At 48.9% G+C, this 19,208-nt stretch overlaps 1 protein-coding gene across 3 annotated transcripts in view; it reads left to right on the plus strand.

The window, feature by feature from the left end:
* nudcd3 (NudC domain containing 3) overlaps positions 1-19,208 on the plus strand; it is a 43,209-nt gene that overhangs the window by 14,665 nt on the left and 9,336 nt on the right. For all 3 annotated transcript variants that reach the window (XM_072485766.1, XM_072485765.1, XM_072485764.1), the window contains exons 3-4: positions 6,442-6,565; positions 10,646-10,789. In XM_072485766.1, coding sequence (XP_072341867.1) covers positions 6,442-6,565; positions 10,646-10,789 — 268 coding nt within the window. The remainder of the gene's footprint in view (positions 1-6,441; positions 6,566-10,645; positions 10,790-19,208) is intronic.

Here is a 19,208-nt window from a genome sequence, read left to right on the forward strand (position 1 = left end):
AGAATTCCGGCCTCTTTCGCCTCCTGCACTCCCGGCTCCTCTGCCACCCCAAATATTGCGAGCCCCCAGCCCGGCTTGAGCCTGGATCCTACCACCCTCGACACCGTCCTCGCTATGCCCTTGCAAAATTCCTCCAGCGCTGGGCATGCCCAGAACATATGGGTGTGGTTTGCTGGGCTCCCTGAGCACCTAACACACCTGTCCTCACCCCCAAAAAACCGACTCATCCTTGTCCCGGTCATGTGTGCCCTGTGCAGTACTTTAAACTGTATGAGGCTGAGCCTTGCGCACGATGAGGAAGAGTTCACTCTCCCCAGGGTGTCTGCCCACGTCCCTTCCTCAATTTCCTCTCCCAACTCCTCCTCCCACTTACCTTTCAACTCCACCACCGAGGCCTCCTCCTCCTGCATCACCTGGTAAGTTTCCGAGATCTTACCCACCCCCCCGAGAGCACCCTGTCCTGTACTGTGTGTGGCCGTAGCCGCGGGAATTCCACCACCTGCCGTTGGGCAAACGCCCTTACCTGTAAGTACCTGAAGGTATTCCCCAGGGGGAGCCTGTATTTCTCCTCCAGCTCACGCAGGCTCGCGAACTTCCCATCCACAAACAGGTCCCCCAACTTTCGTATCCCTGCCCTGTGCCACCCTGCAAACCCTCCACCTGCCCCCGTGCCGCCTGCACTGCCCCCCAAATTTTGAGGGCAGCCACCACCATCGGGCTCGTGGTATACCTCCTTGGAGGGAGCGGCAGCGGTGCCATTGCCAGCGCCCCCAGACTCGTACCCACACAAGATGCCGTCTCCAGCCTCTTCTATGCGGCCCCCTCCCCCTCCATCACCCACTTGCGCACCATCGTCGCATTGGTGGCCCAGTAGTATCCACAGAAGTTGGGCAGCGCCAGTCTCTACTCCGCTCCAGGAACACCCTTCTCACCCTCGGAGTCCCTCGCGCCCACACAAACCCCATTATACTCCTGTTAACCCGCCTGAAAAAAGCCTTCGGGATGAACACTGGGAGGCACTGGAACAGGAACAAAAACCTTGGGACCACCGTCATTTTTATTGACTGCGCCATACCCGCCAAGGACAGCGGCAACATCCCACCTCTTGAACTCCTCCTCCATTTGCTCCACCAGCCTTGTAAAATTAAGCTTATGCAGGGCCCCCCAGCTCCTGGACTCCCAGATACCCGAAGCTCCTCTCCGCCTCTTTTAGTGGGAGCTCGCCAATCCCCCTCTCCTGGTCCCCTGGATGAACTACGAACAGCTCGCTCTTCCCCATGTTGAGCTTGTACCCCGAAAAATCCTCATTACCTCCGGCATTCCTCCCACCAGGTCCGCCACATACAGCAGCAGGTCGTCCGCATAAAGTGACACCCTATGCTCCTCCCCACCACGCACTAACCCCCTCCAGTTTCTTAACTCCCTCAGTGCCATAGCCAGGGGTTCAATCGCCAGTGCGAAGAGCGGGGGGGATAGGGGACACCCCTGTCTCGTCCCTCGGTGCAACCGAAAGTACTCTGACCTCCTGTTTGTGGCCACACTTGCCATCGGGTCCTCATACAACAGCCTAACCCACCTGACAAACCCGTCCCCAAACCCGAACCTCTGTAGCACCTCCCACAGGTACCCCCACTCTACCCTATCAAAGGCTTTCTCAACGTCCATCGCCACCACTATCTCCGCCTCCCCCTCCCTTGCCGGCATCATGATAACGTTCAGAAGCCTCCGCACATTCGCGTTCAAGTGCCTCCCCTTCACAAACCCCGTCTGGTCTTCATGGATGATCTGCGGCACACAATCCTCGTGGCTAAGACCTTCGCCAGCACTTTGGCATCTACATTTAGCAAGGAAATCGGTCTGTAAGACCCACACTGCAGGGGATCTTTGTCCCGCTTCAGGATCAAGGAGATCAGTGCCCGGGACATCGTCGGGGGCAAGGCCCCCCCCCCCCCCCCCTCCCTTGCCTCATTGAAGGTCCTAACTAACAGTTGGCCCAACAGGTCCATATATTTTTTATAGAATTCGACCGTGAAACCGTCCGGCCCCAGTGCCTTCCCCGCCTGCATGCTTCCTATCCCTTTGATCGGCTCCTCCAGCCCAATCGGGGCCCCCAATCCCGCCACCAGTCCCTCTTCCACCTTTGGAAACCTCAATTGGTCCAAGAAGTGGCCCATCCCTCCCTCCACCTGTGGGGGCTCGGATCGGTACAATTCCTCGTAGAAGTCCCTGAAGACCCCATTTATGCCAGCTCCACTCCGCACCACACTCCCCCGATCTCCCCAGCCGTGCCCCGGTTCCGAAGCCGATGCGCCAGCATCTGGCTTGCCTTTTCCCCACACTCGTAAATCGCCCCCTGGGCCTTTCTCCACCGCACCTCCGCCTTCCCGGCGGTCAAACTCGGCCCGGAGGCCACGCCCCCCCCCCCCCCCCCAAACAATCCCTCCTCGGGGCCCCAATGGAGATCAGCTCTCCTTTCACCAGTGCCCCCATACCATCCCCACTCGGACCTCCCCGTTGTCGTTGGTCTGCAGGTACCTCTCCATACTTCCTCGGACCCGCTCGCTCACCAACTCATCCGCCAACAGCCCCACCTCCAAGCGTCACAGCGGGCGCTGGTCCCTCTCCTCCCCCATCTCCAAGTCCAGCCAATGCGGGGCGTGGTCCGAAACGACCACCGCCGAATACTCCGTATCCTCCACTCTCGCCACCAACGCCCCACTCAAGATGAAAAAGTCGATTCGGGAAATAAGCCTTATAAACCTGCGAGAAGAATGAAAATTCCCTAGCCCCCGGCCCTGCAAATCCCCAAGGGTCCACCCCTCCCATCCGGCCCACAAACCCCCCCCCCCCCTCCCCAGCACTCCAGCCGCCGCCAGCTTCCCACCCGTCCCAGACGCGGAGCGATCCAGCGCCGGGTCCAGCACCGTATTAAAGTCTCCCCCCATTACCAGGCCTACCACTTCCAAGTCTGGGATCCGACCCAACCTACGCTGCATAAAACCCGCATCGTCCCAGCTCGGGGCATACACATCGACCAGCACCACCCCCCCTCCCCACAACTCACCACCCACCATTATGTACCTGCCGCCATTATCTGCCACAATGCTCGACGCCCCAAACGACACCCTCTTTCCCACCAAGACCGCCACCCCCCGACTCCTGGCATCCAGCCCCGAGTGAAACACCTGACCTACCCACCCTTTCCTCAACCCCACCTGGTCTGCCACCTTCATCCGCCTTGAGCCCCTTCAGGTGTGCGAACACGCGGGCCCGCTTAACTGGCCCAGTCAGTCCCCTTACATTCCAGGTCATGAGCCGGATCAGGGGGCCACCCGCCCCCCTCCCCCGCCGACTAGCCATGACCCCTCCTCGGCCAGCCACACGCCCGCATCCCACACCCGGCCCGTTCCCCACAGCGGCATACCCCCGTCTCGACCCCCCCCCCAACTCGCTCCAGCTCCTCCTTGACCATAGCAGCAGCAACTCGATCTCTCTCTTCTCTCTTTCCCCGGCCCGGGCTAGGACCCATCCTAGCTGATTTACTCCCCCCATTGCACTTCCGCAAGTCAGCTGACCCCGGCCACTCCCGCCTCTCCTTCGACTCCTCCCATTGTGTGGCACACAGTCCTCTCCCGTCCCCATCCATAGGCTCTCCCCCTCCCCCTTCTGTTCTAAGTGTGGAAAACAACCCTCGCTTCCCCGCCCTGGCCCCGCCCCCTCCAGTCTTCAATGCGAGAAAAAGCCCGCGCTTTCCACCTACAAGGCCCCGCCACCTCTGACGCAGCTCCTTTTACAGGCCCGGTCCCCTCACCCCTGACTCGGGCCTCCCCCTCCCCCGCAGGGCCCCATCTCACCTCCAAGAACCCCCCCGACCAACCCAACCAAAACAGTGCCCAACCTGCCCCAGCCACCCTCACCGACCCAAAAGAGAAAAAACACAAAGAAAAAGAAACCCGGAGCAATATAAAGGCCCCCCCCTCGAAACAAAAATAAACATAGCATATCAACCGTAGTCCCCAATTGCCCGTCCCGACCCTCAATCTGTGTCCAACTTCTCGGCCTTAACAAAGGACCACACCTCCTCCGGAGACTCAAAATAATGGTGCCGGTCCTTGTAGGTGACCCACAGTCGCGCCGGCTGCAACATGCCAAACTTCACCCCCTTCCTGTGCAGCACCGCCTTCGCTCGATTGCACCCGGCCCTCCTCTTCGCCACCTCCACACTCCAGTCCTGATATATCCGAACCTCCGCGTTCTCCCACCTGCTGCCGCTCTCCTTCTTGGCCCACCTGAGCACACACTCCCGAACGACGAACCGATGGAACCTCACCAGCACCACTCGCGGAGGCTTGTTAGCCTTGGGCCTCCTCGCCAGCACTCTAAGGGCCCCTTCCAGCTCCAGGGGCCCCTGGAAGGACCCCGCTCCCATCAGCGAGTTCAACATGGTGACCACATAGGCCCCCACGTCTGGCCCCTCCGGGAGGCCCAGAATCCGCAGATTCTTCCGCCTCGACCGATTCTCCATCTCCTCGAACCGCTCCTGCCATTTCTTGTGGAGCGCCTCTTGCGCCTCCACCTTTACCGCCAGGCCTAAGATCACGTCCTCATTGTCAGAGATCTTTTGTCGAGCCTCGCGGATCGCCACTCCCTGGGCCGTCTGTGTCTCCAACAGCTTATCAATAGAAGCCTTCATCGGCTCTGGCAGGTCCGTTTTAATCTCTCTGAAGCAGCGCTGGATACCCTCCTGCTGCTCTTCCGCCCACTGCATCCACGCTGCCTGGTCTCCGCCCGCCGCCATTTTGTCCTTCCCTTGCACCTTCTTCGGGTCCACCACCACCTTTTTTGTCGCCCCGCTCCTAGTTGAAGCCATATACTGATGGGGAGCTGTTGTAGACTCCTTCCCACACCGGGAAACGTTGGGGCCTTGAAAAGAGCCCAAAAGTCAGTTTTTGCAGGAGCCGCCGAATGTGCAACTTAGCTCCGCATAGTCCCAACCGGAAGTCCAGCTGAAGTAATCTAACAATCATGGGAACCACACTTTAGCCAGCTTGTCAAGATCTTGGAGAGGATGGGAATGATACTTCCTGGAATACCAGCAATGAGATAATTCATATTTTTAGTTTGTGAATAGAGAAGGTGAACTGGAGATGTAATGAAGGCGTTGAAAATTATTGAGGGTTTTGATACAGAGGGTGAGATATGCTTAAAAGATTATCTGATAAAATGTTGGTCGGAGTGTGGATAATACATGGAGGTAATACATGGGTGAAAATTGAGAAAGATGAAGTAATGAAATGTCTAACTTTGTCAACGAATAAATGGCCTAGACTGGATGTCTTGTGTCCAAGGTTGCTGGAGAAAGTGTAGGTGGAGCTGATGGAAGGATTTACCATAATGTCTCTATTGTTCCTCGATCCAGGGGACCACATGGTGCAGAAGTGTCGAGCCTGGGCTATTATAAATCAAGGTTTTTTTTTTTTTTAAATGGCTCAAAGCTGCCTTGCCACTCATCTCCAGAACCCTCATTCACGACAAGGGTTGAGGCGAGGGAAGCAGGAGTATTTGAATGGATGTGGGAGGAGATGGCAGGAATTAGAGAATTCCTATTTCAAGGCCAAACAAAAAAGTTTCCGATCTCTTTACATTTATAGTATGAAACCCCAACACAATAAAACATTTCTGCATAGGTTGGATAATTGTGCACTTATTGACATCAAACAAAAATATACCATTGGAACAGGAAAAACAATTAAATTGAGATAAATGTTTTATTGTACAAAACTGCTAAATATATATAATTCATAAAATTTAGGGTAATGTTTCCAGAGTGTTCCTAAAATTTTGAGCCAGCCAGATAAACAATAGTAAAATTTCTGTTTGTGTTTATTCATTATAGACCCAGCCTCATTCATGTAAATAAGTGTACATCATATCACAGTAATTAAACTTGTGGAAAGGTTGAAGCATCCATTGCCCTCCTTTCCCCAGGACCCAGACTGGGCTCGTTATGTGTGCACATCCTATGTTCAAACTGTTGAGAGAGGTTAAGGTCCCTTGACTGGTACTGGGGTAGTCTACTTGGCTTTTCTTTTAAGAACACGCTGGGGAATTGCCGTGAGTTAGCAAACTGTTCTCGGATGTTTTTAATTTGAATCCTGCCCAGATGGTGAGTTGAAGCTGTCATTTGCTGGATGTTAGTGCGGATATAACATTTGGTTGCTGTGTATCCACGTCACAAAATTATTTTGAATTTGGCCAAATCTTGGGAATCGAACCTTGAGGAAATGAAACAGCCATACTGATGCAGTAGGGTTCTTCATGCAGATGGTGCGAGCTGTGTTTTATGAAGAATGCTTATTGACACTGGCTACTTGGAAGTGAGTAAGTCACAGCTGTAAGTTTTAGGACTGCCATGTTATCTGTTTGTTGGTTTGTTTGCAGGAAATGTGAAGAAAATTCTGACAGCTACAATGGGGCTGTGAGGGACAACTACACTTGGTCACAGGATTACACTGACCTGGAAGTTAAGGTGCCAGTGTCCAAGGCGATTGTGAAAGGAAGACAGGTAATAGCCTATCTCATGCATTCTGCACCAGATTCTACCTTGTTTGAATGAGTTAACCTATTCATGTTACAGGCGTGACTAGTTCAGAATTCATTGCTCGAGAATCTAAAATCGAACTCGCCAAACTTTATGATGACTGAATAGGCTCAGGTTTTGTCCAATGCTCCACAAAGCCATCCTGCTGAAGGTCCAGATTTGATTTGTGATCTGCACTGATCTAGGCAGTGACAGCAGTTTGGGTGTAGAAAACAACTTCTGCTGCTATCTCTGTCTGTTGGAAAGCATGTGAACGCATGTTGGTTGGAAGCAGATTCAAATTCTGGTAGAATAAATTGCTTGATCAGCTTTTCGGCAGACACCAGTACGGGTAATCTACCAATGTCGAAGAAATTAAACTCCGGAGAAATGGATGCCTTCAGAAAAAGTAAGTGGAAAATTGTGCTGGTGAAGTAAGACTGGGCAGGTCAGGTGCTGAATTCTAAAACCTGATCAGGACACTCCGAATCAGATTCCAAATGACCTGAGTTGAAAAAGGTCTAGGCACTGTCTGCTCAAAACATGATGATTTTGGGCAAACCAGTTCATTGGGATTAGATTGTATTTCTGACCTGAATAAGTTTAATTCAGATGGACCCTCGTGGTTCAGCATTGAGAGTTATCTGGATCAAATGGAGTTAGGCTACAAGCTCACAGCCTGTAACTCGTTGTGGTGCAAGAAGCTTAATGTTTAACAAGATAGATAAACTGAGATCTAGATTGATCCTTCCACAAAGGGCCTTATGCTTCATAAATTCCTTGCTACTGTTTTAGTTTGAGGAGATGGTGATGATTTGTGTATTTAAATACGATGTGTTCCAGCAGACATTGTAAATAAAGGCAATGTGACAATTTTTTGGTCTTGCTCGTTCATTATATTGTGGTCTTCAGAAAGTTGGATGTGTCAAAATTTCATGCAATAGAAGCTTGAACCACCCATGAACCACCCATCTTGCCTCAGTTGGAAGCACAACGACAGTTGGAGTTGGAGCTCAGGCAGGTAAGGTGAGAGTGACTGCACTTGACACCAAGGATATATTTGCCAGTTTGGCATTAAGGAGTGAGGAAAAATTGAAGTCAATGGGAATTAGCAGATTATACTAACTGAAGTCATACTGAGCAAAAAGGAAGATGACTGTGGTTGTTGAGAGGCCAATCGTCTCAGTCGCTGGACATGATTGGCAAAGTTACTCAGCAGGAGTGCTCTTGGCCCAAGCTTCTTCTGCTGCTTCATCAATAAACTCCCACCAACACACAGTGGGCGTGTTGACAAATGATTGCACAGTGTTTCGTGCCATTCATGACTCCTCAGACACTAAAACAGTTGGTTGCAACATTCAGACATGAGTTAAGTGGCAAGTACCTTTCATGCCACACAAGAGCCAGGCAATAACCATGTCCAATAAGAGAGACTCTCCCCATGGAAATTCAGTGACAATGTGGTTGATTCTTAACTGCTCACTAAAATGGTTTCACAATTGGGAGTGGGCAACAAATGCTGACCTTGCCATGCATCCCATCAACAAATTTAATAAATGATTACCGTCACTGAAACCCCACCATCAAATGCTGAGGGCTGACATTGACCAAAAAGTTACTTGTCAGCCCATGTCTGAATGTTGCCGACAAATCATTTCAGTGTCTGAGGAGTCGTGAATGGCACTAAACTCTGTGCAATCATCAACCAACACCCATACTCTGACCTTGTGTTGAAGGGGAGATGCTTGGACCAAGAACACTCCTGCTGAGCAACTACTGTAGTCATGTCCAGGGGCTGAAATGATAGGCCTCTCAACAACCACAACCATCTTCCTCACTGCTCTATATGACTTCAATCAGCATAGAGTTTTCTCCCAATTCCCATTGCCAACCACATGAATACTGTGGCTAAGAAAGCAGCTCAAAGGCTGGGAATTCTGCAGTGAGAATCTCACCTCTGATTCCCCAAAGCCACTCCATCATCTACAAGGCACAAGTCGGGAGTGTAATGGAATACTCTACACTTAGCTGGATGACTGCAGCTACAACAACACTCGAGACGCTTAACACCATCCAGGACAAAGCCCATGTGATTGGCATCCCAGCTACCACTGGTGCACAGTGGCAGCAATGTGTACCATCTATTGTGGCAAGTTTTCAAGTTTCCTTTAACAGTACTTGCTAAACCGGCGACATCTACCACCTAGAAGGACATAGGAAGATGATGCATGGGAGCAGCACCTACAAGTTCTCTCCAAGCCAGACACCGCCTGACTTGGAACTATGTTACAGGTCCTTCACTGTTGCTGGTCAAAAACTTTGATATTTGCTTCCTAACAGCACTGAAGGTGTACATTGTAAGGGCTCTTCCTGCTGATTGCCTCAGTTCCTATTTCTTTTATTTTGGCATTATCGTTTTTAGTCTATGGATCGTTAATGGAGACAGAGCGAGTAAGGAACTCAGAAAGTGTGAAAATAGCATGTTGGCAGAAGAACCCAGACTTTAATGAACACAAGAGATCGGAGGGGTTTATTGGTTAGTGGTCAATGGATTGGCCAGGGACAGTATTCTACCAAGCAACTGACAATGATTGATTCCTGTGAGGTGGGGTTTTTAGGAGAGAAGCCACTGGATCCTCAAGGTGGAAGCAGCTCTGTCTCTTTTTCTGTTGCCTACTGTCTGAAGGCAGATGCTTCAAACCCTGAAAGAAAAAGCTGTCTCTCTCAAATGCCTGTTATTTCTGTGAGTGTACAGTGAAAACCATTACAAGCTGAAAGAAAGTATAACATCCATCTGATAGCCTAGACTGAAGAACAAACTGGAAGGCATGCATCTGAGACAAAGTTTCTTATCTTTTTTACTTTTGTCATTATTTTACTCCCCACTTTTCCCTCTGTGTTTGTCAGTGTGTGAGGTGAGTTAAAAGATGCGGGGGTGAGAAATTAGATTGTAATTAACCAGTTGTATTTGTTGCCTATTTAATTATAGTTACTGTTAATATAATGTCAGTTGTGTTTCAAATTTACAAACTTGGTGACTGAAGTTGTTGGGCAGCCGAAGAAGGCCTCTGGTAGTTCAGCCGTGTTGCATATCCGGGTCAAGTGGGGCAGCAATTGACCGTTCACTGGCCCACGGTGTCGACAACATATACCAAATGTGCTGCAATGGTTCAAGAAGGCACCACCATTACAAAAGAGATATGCAAGGACTGCTGATGTTGCCAGTAATGCTTGATGCTCAAAAGATTATTCTGTACTGTTGAAGGTACTGCTTTTTTGGTGGCACTCAGATTTGATGATTCAGATGAACGGTCACAATCCCGTGGGAAGTTTTGGAGGAAAAAAGAGGTGTTCTCTCTTCTGGCCAAATAACTGCCTTAAATGCTGTTTTCAAAATGGTGTAGTTTTTCCACTCCCAAATCTTGTGCTGCACACTAGTTCCCAGTACAGGATTGGGAAAAAGGCACATTCTGGCACATACATAGGACAGAACCAAAGGAGCTATTTGCCGCATCGTGTCTGTGCTGGCTCCCTCAAAGTGGGACATGAGGAATGTGGCAACTGCAGTGTTCCGTCTTGGCAGGGTCCACTCTTTTCTCATTTTTGTGCAACTATTTTCTCCTTCAAATGTTGATCCAGTTCCCTTTTGAAGGCCAAGGTTGAACCTGTTTCTATCTACCAATTAGGCAGTGCATTCCAAATCTTAACTACTCATTGCTTAACATTTAGTAACTTTTTTTTGTCACTATCTGGCAGAGACTGATTTTAATTTTTCAAATGAAATTAGACTTCATTCTACTTGAATTGAAGGAGGAAGTGTTCCACTTTATCTCACTTACTTAGTTTTATGATCTCCGATGTCGAGAAGAATGTTAACCTTGGTTTGAAAACCTGGCAAAGGCTTGGAAATTATCAGACCTATGGTAACTTCAGATAAATATGAAATTGTATTACTGTATTTCAGGACAATCTGAATCTTTTTGAGAAAGGTAAAATGCAATTGAGAAGTGGAACTTATGTGTAAAAATGAAATCATTTGATTTTATTCCTTGTGCTTGCACACAGGTTTCTGTAGACATACAGAGCAACTGTCTCCGTGTGGTTGTATTTGAAGGAGGGAGTGAGCGAGTCATTATAGATGGAAGGCTGACACATAAAATCAACACTGAAAACTCCATGTGGAGCTTAGAACCAGGGTGCTGTATCTTGGTAAGACTGCTAACATATTATGTGGAATGCACAACACAGACATTTTGGTCCAAGAAGTTCATTCTCCACACAAACTCACGGAATGGCAACAGGGCATTAGCTCAAGCAGAGGTTGCACAACGGTTGGCCTGGGTTTGATATCCATGTGCGTACAATTTGATTGGGAGTGTTGACTCAGGCTAGCTATGTTCCTGTTGGTAACACAGATGGTTTGATGGATTTCTGTTTCACAAACTGGAAATCGAGCCAATTACTTCCTCTTTATGGATCACCAGTATTGACTGTGTGTAACCACTGGAGCAGCACGACATGTTTGTGTGTCATAAATTTCTTATTTATACAATGCCTTGCAACATTTTGAAACTGTAAAATATGGCTTTGTCTTAATCGATTAATGTGATGTTTCTGTTGTTCATGGTGAGGTAGGTGCTGGACAGATGTCATGAATTGAATCTCTGCTTTTCTGTGCTTTGTGGTTTACTGTGAAGTGGGGTAAAGGGTGTAACTTTTTTGGTTAAGGACACTGGAATTTCTTATTGGGCTAATTTTTAAAAAAAAGTTGATTTGATGTTGGGCTGTGTGCATCACTGGCATGCTTTTGCTGCCCATCCCTCGTTGCCCTTCAGAAGGTGGTGGAGCTCCTTCTTGAAGCCCTGCATTCCTGTTCTGTAGTTACACCCACAGTGCTGTTAGGAAATGAGTTCTAGGATTTTGATCCAGCATCACTGAAGGAATGGTGCTATAGTTCCAAGTCAGGATTGGTGAGAGATGCGGAGGGGAGCTTTCAGTGGGTGGCTATTCCATGCGTTTGCTGCCCTTGTCCTTCCAGGCAGTCGAGGTAATGGATTTAGAATGTGGTGCTGTCAAAGGAGCTTGTTGAGTTGCTGCAGTACATCTTGTGGATGACACACACTGTTGTCACTGTGCCTTGGTGCAAGGAGTGAATATTGGAGTTTCTTTCTCTGGGACTGGGTGGAAGCGGGCAAGAGGTCTTGGCGGGGGGAGCCACCCGTGCTAGCTAACTAAAGTCAGTTAATGATCGGGAATGAGGTGAGAGGACGGCTGCAGACGTTGGAGCCTGGATAGCATGCTTCAATGGGCCTACGACGCGAGCAAGAGGGGGTGGAGGGATGGATGGATGTTGGGGGATGTTTTTGTAGGGGGGGTTCTTGGGAGGGGGGGGGAAGAGGTTCGATGTTAACAATGGACAGGGGCGGGTCAGGCTTATGGGGCAGGGCCCGGTGGTATGGTGATGGTGGATAAGAAAGATGGGGGGGGGGGGAGAGACCCCCAGTAAGGATAGTCACGTGGAACGTGAGGGTTATGAGGTCCGGTCAAGAGGTCAAGGGTGCTTGCACATCTTAAAAGTTTGAAAGCCGATGTAGCAATGCTGCAGGAGATTCACTTGAGGGTGAAGGACCAGGTGAGACTTAAAAAGGGCTGGCTTAGCCAAGTGTTTCACTCCGGATTTGATGGAAGGGATCGAGGGGTAGCGGTGTTGGTCAGCAAAAGGGTACGCTTCCAGATGGAGAAGGTGGTGGCAGATCAGGGGGGTAGATATGTGATTGTGGCATGGGCGCTGGAGGGGAGATAAGTGGCGCGGTCCCAATTGGGATGATGTGGATTCGCGAGGAAGGTGTTTGGGCTATTCCCGACTTGGACACGCATGAGCTGATTGTAGAGTGGGGGGGGACTGGAACTTGGTGCAGGAGCCAAGGTTGGTCAGATCACGGCCGTGCCCGCTGGTCCCATCAGGGGGGGGGGAAATGGGAGGGGGGACCCTTGGAGGTTCCTGCACCCAAGGGAACGGGCGTACTCTTTTTTTTCTCAGTGGTCCATAAGGTATACTCGCGGATCAACTTTTTCGTGGTGGGGAAGGCTTTGCTGGCTGGAGTCAAGAGGTCGGAATACTCTGCAATTGCAGTGTCAGATCACGCTCCACATTGGGTGGATATGGTGTTGGAGAAGGGGGCAGCGCAGAGACCCGGGTGGAAACTGGATGTGGGGCTTTTGGGGAACCAAGTGTTCTGTGAGAATATTGAAAAGGTAATTAAGGAATATGTAGGTTTCAACTGTACACGTGAGGTGTCGAAGGCAGTTGTCTGGGAGGCTCTAAAGATGGTGGTGAGAGGTGAGGTAATTTTGTTTAAGGCCAGGGTGGACAAAGAGGAGAGGTTGGAGCGGCAGAGGGTAATAGATGAGATGTTGGAGGTAAATAGGAGGTATGCAGAGGATGGGGACCAGGCGAAGCTGGAAAATAGGAAGGAACTACAGGCGAGCTTCGACCAACTGTACACCAGGAAGGCGATGCGCCAACTGAGACAAGCAAGGGGTGCAGTTTATGAACATGGAGATAAGGCGGGCGGGGCTATGGTAGCAGGTCAGCTCCGGAGGGAGGCAGCGGCAAGGGAAATTCTTAAGGTGAAGGATAGGCAGGGAAGTTGGTGGTGGATCCAGTGCTGATTAACAAGGTTTTTGAGGAGTTTATGAGAGGTTGTACAAGTCAGAGCCGCCCGGGGGAGACCGTGAGATGCAGGAATTTCTAGATGGGTTGGAGTACCCGAGGCTAGGGGAGGGGGACAGGGCTACATTAGAAGGAGCAACAGTGGAGCAGGAGATAAAGGATGCGATTGGGAGGATGCAGTCGGGGAAGGTGGCAGGGCCGGATGGGTGTCCGGTGGAATATTATAAAAAATTTAAGGATAGGTTGGCGCCCCTGATGGTGGGGATGTTTGAGGAGGTGATAGGGAAGGGGGTGTTGCCGCAAACCTTGGGACAGGCATCGATTCCACTGTTGCTAAAAAAAGATAAGGATCTGACGGAGTATGGGTCGTATCGGCCCATATCACTTCTGAATGTGGACGCAAAAGTGTTGGCGAAGGTACTGGCGGGTAGGCTGGAGGAGCGCCTCCCGAAGGTGATAGGGGAGGATCAGACAGGGTTCGTGAAAGGGAGTCAGCTGTTTTCTAACATTAGGAGGGTTTTAAACGTTGTTATGGCATCGGCGGAAGGGAAGGAAACCGAGATAGTTGTGGCATTGGATGCCGAGAAGGCGTTTGATCGGGTAGAATGGGGGTACCTGATGGCAGTGCTGGAGCGGTTTGGGATTGGACCAAGGTTTGTGAACTGGGTAAAGCTATTATATAAGGAGCCGAAGGTGAGTGTCCGCACAAATAATATCAGTTCGAGATACTTTTCTCTCCACCGTGGGACGAGACAGGGATGTCCTATGTCCCCCCCCTGCTGTTTGCACTTGCGATTGAGCCGTTGGCCATCGCATTGAGAAGTTCGGGAGCATAGAAAGGAATAGTGCGCGGGGATAGAGCATAGGGTGTCCTTGTATGCCGACGACTTGCTGCTGTATGTCGGAACCGAGTGCATCGATAGGAGGAATATTGGAGCTACTGCGGGTATTTGGGTCTTTCTCGGGGTACAAGCTGAACCTGGACAAGAGTGAGTATTTTGTGGTGTCTCGGCCAGGGGTGGGGGCAGGGGAGGGGGGGCTGCCATTCCGTAGAGCAGGGACTCATTTTAGGTATCTGGGGGTGCAGGTTGCCCGGGAGTGGGGAGAGTGAAAGCCGATCTGGCAAGGTGGGACGGCCTTCCTCTGTCACTGGCGGGTCGGGTACAGGCGGATAAAATGAATGTGTTGCCGCGATTCCTGTTTATTTTTCAATGCCTCCCAATTTTCCTGCTAAAGTCTTTTTTCAGGGAGATTGAGGGAAGGATTACCTCATTCATATGGGGAGGGAAGGTGGCCAGAGTGAGAAAGGTGCTGCTACAGAGGGGAAGGCAGGCAGGGGGTTTGGGTCTTCCGAACCTGTTGTACTAGTACTGGGCGGCGAATGTGGAGAAGGTGCGGAGCTGGGTCAGAGGGGTTGATTCTCAGTGGGTCAGAATGGAGGAGAGTTTGTGCAGGGGGTCGGGGCTGAAGGCACTTGCAACAGCGCCGCTCCCGATAGCTCCGGGGAAATATTCAGCGAGTCCGGTAATAATAGCTTCATTGAAAATTTGGAGGCAGTATCGCCAACACTTCAGGTTGGGTTTAGGGTCAAGGGAAATGCGGATTCGGGGGAACCACAGATTTGAGCCAGGGAGGTGGGATGGAAGTTTTCGGAAATGGGAAGAGAAGGGGATTAAGACGCTCAAGGATTTGTTTCTTTGGGGTCGGGGGGGGGGGGGGGGGGGGGTGCACGTTCGCGCTAACCACGTTCATATGTTTTGGTCCTGTCCAAAGCTAGGGGAGTACTGGAAGGAGGCGTTTAGGGTAATTTCCAAGGTGGTGCGTGTGAAACTGGACCCGGGTCCCCAGGAGGCCATATTCAGGTGTCGGACCAGCCAGGGTTGGAAACGGGTGCGGAGGCGGATATCATAGCCTTCGCCTCGTTGATCGCCCGAAGGCGGATCCTGCTGGGATGGAGAGCTGCCTCTCCACCCAGTGCCCTGGCATGGCGGGGCGACCTGTTGGAATACTTGACCCTTGAGAAGGTGAAGTTCGAACTGAGGGGAAGCTCGGAGGGGTTCTACAAGTTATGGGCACTATTTATTATGCACTTTCAAGAACTGGATAATATCGAACATTAGTTGGGGGGGGGGGGTGGCTGTGTATGTTAAGGGTGACTCTGGGTAATCTCTGATTCCTTTTTGTCATTTGTTTATGTAAACATGCGGGCTGATGTTTGGGGGGTTGGTGAGCGGATGGGATCGTTGTTATTATGCGGATTGACATATTTTGCTGATTATTGTTTATTGTTGGGTGTAAATGCGGGAGAAAATGTGAAAAAGGAGGAGAATAAAATACATCTTTAAAAAAAAAAAAATACAGTGCTGGTGGGGGCGTGTGGGGGGGGATGGAAATATCGAAGGATTGGGCATCCGTAGTGAAGAGGAGGGCGGTTCGGGCCAGGGAACTGGAAATTTTTTATATGTTGTAGGGTATCAGATGAATCACGAATATAGGTTGGGAGAGAGGATGGAGTCATCTTGGAATTAGTTCTGTGAAGCTGGCTGATACAATGGGTCTAACAGGGCAGCCCTGTTTGTGGATTTTGGGAAGGCGGTAGAAGGGGGCTGTGTCGGGTTTAAGACGATGAGGTTGGAGGCATTGGAGGAGGGGGGGTGGCAGAGGCAGATCATCAAAGGTGATGAGGTCAGTGATGGTCTTCTAAAGTATGCCTTGGATGTGGTGGGGTTGTGGTCTTAGGTGAGGTACGAGGAAGTGTCGGAGAGTTGGCGCGCCGCCTCAGCGAGATAGATGTCAGTGTGCCAGATAACAATGGAAGCACCTTTGTGAGCTGGTTTGGTCACAGTTTGATCACAATTTCAGGGTTGGATGAGAGAACAGAATGCAGCATGATCAGAAGGAGACAGGTTGGAGTGGGTGAAGGGCAGAGAAATTGAGACGGTCGATGTGACACCAACAGTTTTCAATGAAAAGATCAAGAGTCGATGGGGTCCAGATAGAGAGTGAATACCGAAAGCAGATAAAGGATCCATTGAATGGAAGAAAGACTCCTGCCTGAGGAAGTGAACATGGAGATGGAGATGATGAAGAAGAGATCGGCATCGTGCTGAGCCAGAAATGCATTGAGGTAAGGATGCGAGGGGATGAAACTGAGACCGTTGCTGAGTACAGATCGTTCTGCATCAGAGAGGGGTAGGTTGAAGGGTATGGTGAATACATGGCGAGGGCTGGGATTGGAATGAATGGTTCAGAGTGAAGCCATGTGTGCAAGGTCCAGGATGGGCATTGGCATCAATCAGTAAGTTGTTGAAATATATGTTACTTAACACATGAAAGTAACAGAAAAAGCTTCTTGTTAAGAAGTCAGATGAGACAAAGAATGAAATGGAACTGGGGACAATGTCAGCTTTGAGCGGGACTGATGATCGACAGTCGACTGATGAGACTATAATTGACTAGGTTGGAGTTGTCTTGATTCTTCTGGACAGGTACATGAGTAATTTTCCACATCGTTGGGTTGATACCTGCATTTTAGCTGCACTGAAACAGTTTGACTGGAGATGTAGCTATTTCTGGAGCACAAGTATTGAGTACTGCAGCTGGGATGTTGTCAGGACCCATAGCCTTAAGTACTTTCAGTTGTTTCTTGTTCTAAAGTGGAGTGAATCAAACTGGCTGAAGACTCGCATCTCTGATGCCGGGGATCTTGGGAGAAGGCCAACATGGATTATCCACATGACACTGCTGGCTAAAGATGCATTTTGTTGCAAATGTTTCAGCTTTATCTTTTCCTCTACCATAGTAAATGGGATGGTCTGCCTAAAGGTCAGTTTTTCATCAAATATTGTGCCTGATGATGAATTGAGATTTGTGAGTGGCTACGAGGTATTATTAGTACACATAACAGTCTGTTCCACAAGCCACCCGGATTGAAAATTATGAAAGCCACAAAAGCCCCAAAAGAGGAATTTTCTCTAACTTACAGTTAGTAACACCAAGGTGTGCATGCCTGCTGCAAACATCAGTTGCCTGAAGAAACCTTCATATTAGTTCCTTGAAATCGGTTGCAGAAAATTACCTTTTAATTGTGATGCTCTTTTTTTTTTTTCCCCACTCAATTTCCTTCTCCGTAACTGAGAGCTTAAATTCCGACGGCAATCTTGTTTAATGACAGATTTTGATGGTGATGAAAGGCTGAACTAAATGCGCAGTTGATGCTGCACCATCCCAGTTTAATGATTTTTTACAATTGCAATTATTTCAACTTTTTTTTTAGAATTCTGATTGTTAATGTAACCCACACATTTTCGAAGTGAAAGTTGCCTTGCAAAATATTGTTCTTCGGCCAGGGATGTTGAAGCAGCAGGAGTGAGGTTTGGGTGCTAAGGAGATGCTCCACAATGACTATGTAAACCACGCGTCAAGACTTATGCAAGTGGGATTTTGAGTGCTGATCATTAATAACACATGTTCAATACATGTGTGTACATCCAGAGATGGGTTTGCATTTTCACAATTCAGGATAATTTTACAATTATGGGGCAGCACTGAGGATTCTGAGCACTGGGATATAATGGGGGATGCAATCTGAAATCATTTTGCCTGACTTGGTGGCCCAGTGCAAATGCATAAGGAGAGATGCATAGATCAAAACTTAATTTCATGTTACATGTTAAATGTATTGATGAACAGAATGGCCTAGCTTGCCTGCAAGCAGCCTTCGGAGTTTGGAATAGTTCTGTTCAAATGCAACTTAATGATGTGAAGCTGAAGTCTCCCATCAATTGTTCCAGTCTTTCCACTTTATTTTCCAAACCCATGCACTGACTTGCTCAGAGAGGACTGAATAACCGGCAACCATGTCTCTAGCTGGTTGATCAATTTCGTTTTTTTGTGCGTTTGTGATATATTTTGTGTTTCCTGAGAAAATAAATTATTCATTTTGTGCTTTCCTCTGAGTATCCTTATCTCAAGGTAAATTGCATGAATTTTGATCACAGAAAGAAGTTTTAAGATGCACGACTCTACGAAACGTTAATGCCCATGTACTCTGGGGAAAACAGTTGGCACATTTCTTCCCAAAAGTCTTGGGCTGGCAGCAAGTAGCTTCAGAAAGACTGGGCAGAGAAGTTGTGAGTGAAGAAAATTATTTCTGGGTCTGTTTTACGCTGAGAGGCTGACTGGCCTTTTGTTCTTATTTTCTGTTGCATGTGGCTGTTTAAGACCGAAAACAGTCTTTATTTGGCAGAGTTCAAAGGGTACAGGGGGAGGAGTCTGATCCCCATAATTTAACCCTTTGGAATCACTTGACTCTTAAATGATGTTAGATTTCTTCATGATAGACTTTGCGTGTGACATTTATTTTGTTAATTACATGAAATTTCATCACATTCCCTTGCAGTCGAACAAGTACTTGCTGAGCAACGTGAGTCCATCACTAACAATGTGCTGTATTCATTTTCTCAATTATTTTAAGCATGTAGGAAAGAGAAAATATTGGCTCAAGAGAATCCTTGTCAATGTCCAACCTGAGTTTAACGACATTGTCTGTGGAGAACTCAAGTTTGTCAATGGCATAATTGTTGCAGCAGGGAAGGAGGACCTGAAGCCAACAATGCCCATTTTATGGATTTCTCAGTTGTGCAAACTTTTTAAATATATACATTCCAAGCTGTTGTTACTTCTGCCTGATGGAGAATATATACACCTTTAAGATAAATGATCGAAGTATGCTTTGAGCTGTATCTTTCTCTTTGAGCACAGCCTGTGTTTTCATATGGATATTGAATTCCAAGAGATGCTATGATTTAGTTTTCATGAACAATTAAATACACTCCAAGTATCAGATGCTGCCCAATGTAAATTGTACTTGAATGTTGTCTGTCTTGTTTGTCTCTTCCCAAGCAGGTGTATCATTCCATCCATATCAGACGTGTGCATCCCTTGGCCCTAGAT

Source organism: Scyliorhinus torazame, chromosome 20, assembly GCF_047496885.1.
Source record: "Scyliorhinus torazame isolate Kashiwa2021f chromosome 20, sScyTor2.1, whole genome shotgun sequence".
Lineage (NCBI taxonomy): Eukaryota > Metazoa > Chordata > Chondrichthyes > Carcharhiniformes > Scyliorhinidae > Scyliorhinus > Scyliorhinus torazame.